Source organism: Crocodylus porosus, unplaced genomic scaffold, assembly GCF_001723895.1.
Source record: "Crocodylus porosus isolate Cpor-Errol unplaced genomic scaffold, CroPor_comp1, whole genome shotgun sequence".
Classification (NCBI taxonomy): Eukaryota; Metazoa; Chordata; order Crocodylia; family Crocodylidae; genus Crocodylus; species Crocodylus porosus.
The window spans coordinates 63,168,085-63,176,498 of record NW_017728948.1 but is presented as its reverse complement, the minus strand read 5'-3'; the positions used below and the strand labels follow the sequence as shown (position 1 = coordinate 63,176,498).

General features: G+C 45.2%; 1 protein-coding gene across 2 annotated transcripts in view; it reads left to right on the top strand.

Moving 5' to 3' along the window:
• TLR3 (toll like receptor 3) overlaps positions 1 to 8,414 on the top strand; it is a 16,098-nt gene that overhangs the window by 1,385 nt on the left and 6,299 nt on the right. For both annotated transcript variants that reach the window (XM_019553404.1, XM_019553403.1), the window contains exons 2-3: positions 1,385 to 1,827; positions 7,825 to 8,016. In XM_019553404.1, the coding sequence (XP_019408949.1) occupies positions 1,385 to 1,827; positions 7,825 to 8,016 (635 nt within the window). The remainder of the gene's footprint in view (positions 1 to 1,384; positions 1,828 to 7,824; positions 8,017 to 8,414) is intronic.

Here is an 8,414-nt window from a genome sequence, read left to right as displayed (position 1 = left end):
CTTGAGATGGATTTGTGGATACATGCCAAGGTGCGGTTGGCCTTCCTGACTGCCTCCCCACACTGCCGGCCCATGTTCATCTTGGAGTCGATGATGACTCCAAGATCCTTTTCTGCCTCTGTACTGACAAGATGGGAGTTCCCCAGCCGGTTGTTCCTCCCCAGGTGCAGATGATAACTTTGGATGTACACATGATAGAAGCAAACTGCAAGTGGCAATTGAAAGTATCAATTCATTAAGTTTTAACGCATTACAGGTCAAATTTCTAGACTTCAACATAATCACCACCTTTTGTGATGCATCGTTCTATCCAATTTTCCAACTTGCAGAAAACATTTCCCAGGTGTTGCTGAGTGATGTAATGAATTGCATTTGTGACCCTTACCCTTTGCATAGCTTACACTATGCTAAAAAACTTAATTAATTATGCTTTCAATCACCATTTACAGTTTACTTCTATCATGTATTTCCAAATTAAAGTTAAAGTTGCACACAGACTTTATAAACACCCTGTATATATGAGACAGTTTGGCTAGGCAGAACATCAGTAACTGCTACTAAGATACTAGTGGGACAGTAATGGAAAACAACACCTGAAGTGGCAGCTCTGATTGGGTTTCATTTTTTTTCAGCAAAAGTCAGTGGTATTGTATAAGAGGAAAGAGGATTGTTTAAAATAACCAAATTGTATACAGGCTTCTCCTTGGACTTAGACACAATTGGTTCCTGAAAACTGTCTCTTAAGTCAAAATGTTGTAACTGGGAACCAATTTTCTTATAAGAAACAATGTTTTAAATGGGAGATTGGTTCCTGAACCAAGGCCTGATACCCTGTTTTCACAAAAAATACCCCAGAATTTTGTACTTGATCAATTATAGATGAGTAATATAGCTACATCAGTGTATTTATATCGTAAATAGCAATCGTATTGATTTGGAAGAACTTATTTGAGGTGACTTTGCTGGACTTTTTGAAGGGTTCTTGGCTGGAGTCTTCTCAGGAGCCTTAGCTGCAGGTTATTCTGGAGTCTTATCTGCTTTCTTAAAGAAAGTGTCCAAGGAAGTTTGGACAGATGTTCTCCAGGGAGATGAGTGACACAGCAAACTTGTTCACTGGCATGGTGTCGCATTGGATCAAGCCTCGTAAGTTGAAACTGATGTCATAAAGTTGAAACAGGGTAGCTGATTTATAAACAATTTATAAATGTAAGTGCGAAACGTTGTAACTCGAAATGTTGTAAGTCGAGGACTGCCTGTATTATAGCATGTGCGTAATGTAGGTGAGAGAACTTGATTAGAAGCCTGGTTTACTTGCAGTAGTTGTTATGTATGCTTTTTATCAAAATGATTATATGTGCTGCATGTGTTCACTTCACCTTCGTAGATGCAACAATGAGAGCCCTTCCTTGTTGGATCTGCTTGTCCAGTCTCCTGACCACCTCTCTGCTATGTGTATCAGCTGAGAACCAATGTAAGATTAAAAATGAAGTGGCTGACTGCAGTCATCTAAAACTGACTGAAATTCCTTCAGACCTCCCTATTAATATAACAGGTTTGGACATTTCTCACAACCAGCTAAAAAAGCTACCACCTGCAAATCTTACAAAGTACAGCAAGCTGATTTACTTGGATGCCGGATACAACAGCATATCCAAACTACAGCTAGAACTGTGCCAAAGTCTGCCTCTGTTAACCGTTCTAAACTTGAAACACAATCAGTTGCATGAGCTCTCTGATGTGGTGTTTGATTCCTGCACCAATCTTACTGAGCTCAATCTGGGGTTCAACATAATAGAAATCAAAGGCAATCTTTTCAAACCCCTAAAGGTAAGAAAGTATTCCATTTTGTTTTATAATTGGGGAAAAGTTACTGTAGTAAAACCCAGTGCATTTAAAGAGCAAATCTTTATTTCTATCTTCGCTATCTTTATTTTCCCCCCTCTGGACAGGGGCAGTGGGTTTTCTGGGTTTTTTTATGTTTTTGCATTATTCCAAAGAATGGACCAGGTGGTTCCTACTGTATCAGAGCAGATTGAAACCTCAGCTACCACATGAGACAAAGAAGAAATAGATGCAATTGAGAGGGAGCTTGTGATGGGGAAAATCACTACAAATTCTGAGGAAATAAAAATGAAGAGAATACAATGAGAGGAAAATGAATGAAAAGCAATGCAGTAGGGAGCTAGAGCTAAAATTACTGTATTGTTCTACATTTTATCTTTGATATATCTCTGTGGTTTTCTTATGACGCTGAGAAGTTAAATTATTTCCCTCTTTTGGGGGACTTCTCCGAGTCAGTAGCTACTCTTGATTTTAAAGTGCCTTTATCAGCATTGCATTGTACATACAGTTTGTGTAAAAATTGAGGTAACTATGGCCTCTTTTATTGTGAAATTATTCTCCAGCAGTTTCAGTTAGCCAACAGAGATTTCTTTTGGCAGTTGGGGAGCACCAGAATGGAGCACTACTCTGACTGTGTCCCTGGCCATCCCTCTGCTGTAGGGAATTAACGGAGGGTGGTGGAAACTTTTGAATAAACAGGATTTGCGCTTAAATCCACTTCATGGGCTCAGGATTGTTCCATGGTGTGAACAAATTAGAGTAATCTCAGTTTTCTATTTGGGGAAATATAGGCCCAAAGATATTAAATAATTAGTATGCAGCTCTAACTGAAGGTCAGCGTTTTATTTACTAAAATACAGCGCCTTTCAGTTAAATCATATAGCCTTTCCATTTATTTAAAACTGGAACAAAAGTTAGGCTTCATTTGTAGTATAATACCTCTTCTGAGAATTTAACACAGGTAAGTAAGAATAAGTTAGCGTGTTTTACCCATGGGGTTAAATAATACATAAAGCTAAGTCTTAGAGTATAAGAGGCAAAAGGTTTGCTTCTCCATTTTGGCTGAGATTGACTCAAGGAAAGCCAAAATTAATTTGAGAGACCTTTGTGCTTTCTAGTGCTGTACAATCCAGATTCTTCATATCTGAGTGGTTCACAACCCAGTTAATTCACACTGGCTGCCTCTACATAAGCAGTGGACTGCGTAGTTGCTACTGTGCAGTCATTTAGTACTTGCTTAACCAAGTTCTAAAGGACTGTGCAGTAACCGGCATTACTGTGCAGTCCTGTCACCGCACAGTTTTGTTTTGGTTTTTTTTTTTAGATACTACTGTGCAGTAGCTTGTTACTTCTGCGCAGTAGCATCATTGTCGTGGTTTGTGCCCGGTGATGCTACAGCGCTGTAGCAAAGAGCTATTGCTACTGCTCCATAGTGTCTTGTGTAGCTGAATTACAAATGAGCTGCTCAGCTAATTGCTGTGGCTTCGACAGTCAGAGAGGCAGAAAGTGCCATTTGAAATAAAAGCTGCAGCAAACAGCTAGAGCACCACAGCAGTCCTGCCCAGCTCTTTGATGATGCTGTATATTCTCCCACCTCCCAAGCCACAGTACTTTGCACATCCTTATTTTCACAGCTGGAATAAGGAACTGAACTCTGCACAGCTCTACTTTCTATTCTGATCTTGCCTGAATGCCCTCATTTTGACTCAAAGGTTCTATGGGGACTTTGATATGGACCAGCATAAACCTATTGCCCCAGTTCTACACAGGTCAGGGAATCTCAAAACAATAAAAGTCCTGTATTGCAATAGGGACATGAGCCCTATGGGTGGGTTCTGATTATTGTTTTCAGGTTGGGGTTTCTGAATTGAGCGAGTATGGGCAAATCCCTCAAACCCTGTGCTACAGTTGCCAGCTGTGAATAATGTCGGTATTTGTGGTATATTGGTATTTACTGGGCTCATCTACATGTGCAAGTGCTGCTGGATGGGTTTACTCCAGAGTAATTTACTACAGAATAAACCCACCCTGGGCAGGTATCTATACCAGTAGGCATTTGAGAACAGATCTGCTCCCACCCTGCTTCTGCCCCCCTGCAGCAGCCTGTGGGAGCTCCAGGCTCTTCCTGTGTGCTAGCCCAGGGGCTAGTAGCAAGTATGGACCCAGGAGACAGCTGTCTCCTGGCAGAGGCTGAGAGATTGCTCCCAGCCTCCAGGAGCTGCCTCCTGCCAGGGCAGGCTCCCTGCCTCCAGCAGCAGGGTACTCATTCATGGATGAACGTCTACTTAGGTCCCTTCTGACCCTACAAGTCCGCCCCCCTGCCCTGGGCAGGAGAGAATACTGGGTTCATATGACCCCAGCTAGGTAATTGTCAAGCCTCCTCTAAAAGACCCCCCAAGGTAGGAGCCAGCACCACTTCCCTTGGAAGTTGGTTCCAGATCCTAGTCACCCTGACTGTGAAGTGTAGTGCCTTCTAATGTCCAGCCTGAACCTACTCTCAAACAACTTATTCCTTGTTACTCTGGGAGGTGCTCAGGTGAACAGGGTCTCTCCCATTCCCCACTGGTCCCCCCTGGTAAGTTTATAGACAGCCACCAGGTCCCCTCTCAGTCTTCTCTTGTGAAGGCTGAACAGGTTCAGGCCCCATAGCCTCTCCTCATAGGGTCTGCCCTGCTGTCCCTGGATCATGTGAGTGGCCCTCCTCTGGACCCTCTTGATGCTGGCCACATCTCTCCTAAAGTGCAGTACCAAGAACTGGACACAGTACTCCAGCTGTGGCCTGACCAGTGTCGCATAGAGGGGGAGGATCACCTCCTTGGCCCTGCTTGTGATGCATCTTTGAATGTGGTTAGCCTTACTGACTGTACCCTCATATTGGTGGCCCATGCTCATTCTAGAATCGATAATGAGTCCAAGATCCCTTTCTGCCACTGCTTTCGAGAAGGGAGTTCCCCAGCCTATAGGTATGCTGCTGGTTCTTACTGCCCAAGTACAGCACCCTGCCCTTGTCAGTATTGGACCCCATCCTAGTCTTATCTGCCCACCTCTGTAACCTGTCCAGATCTTGTTGTAGCCTGTCACTCCCTTCTAACATGCCCACCTTACCCCAAATCTTGGTGTCATTAGCGAATTTGAACAGGTGCTTTTCACCCCCTTTTCCAAGTCGCTAATAAAGAAATTGAATAGTGCGGGCCCAAGGACTGAGCCCTGAGGGACCCCACTGCCCACTTCCCTCCAGGTCGAATATGACCCATCCGCCACCACTCTTTGGGTGCAGCCCCTCAGCCAATTTACGACCCATCTGACTGTGTAGGCATCAATGCCATAGTCGCCTAGTTTTTTAATGAAAATGGGGTGGGAGATAGTGTAAAAGGCCTTCCTGAAGTCCAGAAAGACTACATCCACCGTGACACCTGTGTCCAATGATTTTGTGACCTGATTGTAGAAGGCAATCAGGTTGGTCTTACAGGACCTGCCCCTAATGAACCCATGTGATCACAAAGCCTGGGCTGGGAGCTCTCTGCTGCCAGGGCAGAAGGACATTGTCCCCACCCAGACTGTGCCACTGGTGCTCACCCCAGCAGCAGGCAGCTCCCTGGGGCAGGGGCAATCTCCCACCCCCCACTCTGCAATCGCAGAGCCAGGGCCAGGAGCTCCCTACTGCTGGGGCAGGAGGACATTATCCCTGCCTGGGCTTCATGACTAGAGCCTACCCTGGCAGCAGGCAGCTCCTGGGGGCAGGGAGCAATCTCCTGCCCCCTGCTGCCTGGCTGAGCAGGAGCAAATTTGCTCCCAGTTGGCCATCTACATCTGTGGCTTACTACACAGTAATTACTCAGCAGTTAATTTCCTACCTGCAAGTAGCAAATTAATTGCTGAGTACAGCAAATTACTGGCAGTAAGGGGATGCACATATAGATTGTGATGCTTACTGTACAGTAATTTGCTGCACTGTGCAGTAAGGTGTCTGGTATAGCATGTCTACATGTGCATTTAGATGTGACTAGATTTACTGTATAGTAAGCTACTTTGCAGTAAGCGATTTTGGCTAGGTGTCTACATGTGCAGGGACCCGCCAGCAAATTTGCTGCTAAGTCCCTCCAGCCTTCCCATGCACTCCAGTGGCCACCGGCGGGGGGGGGCGAAGGATTCCAGCCCCAGCTGCAGTCATGTTTGAAGCCAGTGCCAGCTGCCAGTACTTAGCAGCCATCTTTAAAACCCAGCCCTGCTCTGTGCTCTCTGGGCAGCCAGTTTCTGTGTGCAGAGGAGCAGCATGGCACACACAGAGGGAGCACGTGGCAGCTGTGTTTTGTGTCCACTGAGCCTCTCTTTGCTATGGCTGTCCCAGCCCCTGGACCTGGCATTGAGGAACAGGGTGTCTCAGTCCTGGTGGCCCACTACTACACTGACCAGTGGCTGGCCCACAGCAGGCTTCCCCACATGTGGCGACCACCTGCCTATCAGCTGTGTGCCCTCCCAGGGCCCCCACTGCCACACAGCTGCTGCTGCCAGTGACACTGACAAGGGGCTCCAGGAGGTCGCTGCTGGGACCGCTCTTGCCCTCCTGGGCCTCCAGCCGTGCTGCCTCTGAGCCTGCTGGGTGGTGGTACCACCTGGCAAGCTGCAGCACACAGCTCCAGGCAGGCATGCACAGATAGGCTGTGGCCTGCCTAGAGGAGCATATAGAGCCTGCAGACCCGTTAGGCTGCCTGTAGTGTGTGTGTGCTCCAAAGCACAAAATGACTGCATGCTTTTATAGCCTGCAGCTCCAGACTGCCATAGAGGTAGCCCAGCCATGGAGCAGGAGAGGCTCTAGGGCTGGCTTCAGGCTGGCTCCCTAGTGGCCGGGCAGACCCGGCAGCAAATTTGTTGCCAGGTCACATTTACATGTGCATTACTGCACATTTACTAATTGCGCTTAAATTTGCTACCTGCATTTGCATGGTTAAGGGTACTTATTGTGCAGTAACGGCTCACACATGTAGACGCTTGCCTGTACTGCTCAGCACATAGGCTAATGTTCAGTACTGCGTCTCGTGTAGACACGTCCACTGTGTACATAAAATTAAGGACCAGAGTCATGGGAATAGAATTCAAGTCTCTGGGCACACACTCTGTTATTCCTTCAGCTATGAGGCCTTTTGGTGGGAGAAAGTGTACAGGTTTCACTTGGTTTATGTTGTACATGTGTTCCTGGAAAACGGTGCATAACTCAAATTTGCCTAAAGGGAACCCACTTTACAATGTAACAAATAGGGATCTGTTCCAAGACCTCAACTGTACTGACCCTCAGACCCATTTCTACCACTTTTACAAGACAATTTTGTACTCGCCAACAGCAGACAGTACACACAAGCACAGGGCACTATCTTAGTGGGGATGGTAACTACAGAAACATGTGTCGTAAGCAATGAGTGAGAGCACAGATCCACACAGGAGAGTATATTTTGGTGTGCATCACTCCCACAATGCACTACACAAAGCAGCTGACTGGGCTTCCACCACACTGATTGCATAAGAGTGAATTTACGTCACATATAATGAATTTTTGGTATAAAAAGGAGTCATCGCATAAGAGCGAATTCATGCACACACAGAACCTGCATAAAGTGAGGGAAACCTGTATTAAACCGTTTGCTTTTGGTTTGTACCAAGTGTCAGGTCATGATGAGATCACAACAGTGGAGGCTAATTTGTTTTCCCTGTGGATTGACATAAAATATGTCAAGAGGTTTCCTCTGGCAGGAGAATGACAGGGAGAGGGTTAGGAAGCTTGTTGTTAGTCACCTACCTTAGGGATTCCCATGTTGGTTATCTTTGATGACGTCTGACCCAGACAGATTATTGCCTTCCAGTATGTCCGCTGGTCCTCTGTTACAATTTGTGTTCTAATTGTGGCCGTATATTAATCAATCAGGCCTAAAATAATTAAAAAGATTATATGTTTTATTGCCATATTTTGACATTTGTGTTCTTCCCCAGAATTTGATCATTTTGGATGTCTCTCATAATCATTTGAAGTCCACAAAATTAGGATCACAGCAGCAGCTGGAGAACCTTCATGAGCTTGTGTTCTCTGACAATAAAATAACTGAGTTAAAAAAAGAAGATCTAGAGTTTCTTAGTAACACATCCTTGAAAAGACTGGATTTGTCATCAAACCCACTGACAGAGGTAAAAAATAAAAGCATGGATCTTTACCTATTGAAGATGTTGCCCATAATTTTATTTTTATGTAAGTGAAACAATACTATTCATTTTGGCCAAAGTTAAAATTGTTGTGTTGCAATGAATTACATAATACTGTGTCCTTCACAATATGTTTGTTTTATTATGTAGGTAGAGTAAGATTTATGATGCACTGAACTACTACTTGGTTTTAGTTTAAGTGTTTGGGTGTTGTAAATGATGCAGTTATGGCTAGTATCATAGAATCATAGAAGTCGGGTTGGAAGGGACCTTGTAGATCTTCAAGTCTGACCCCCCTGCCTGGGCGGGAGAAAAACTGGACTCAAATGAGTCCAGCCAGGTAGGCATCAAGCCTCTTCTTAAAGACCCCCAGGGTAGGAGCC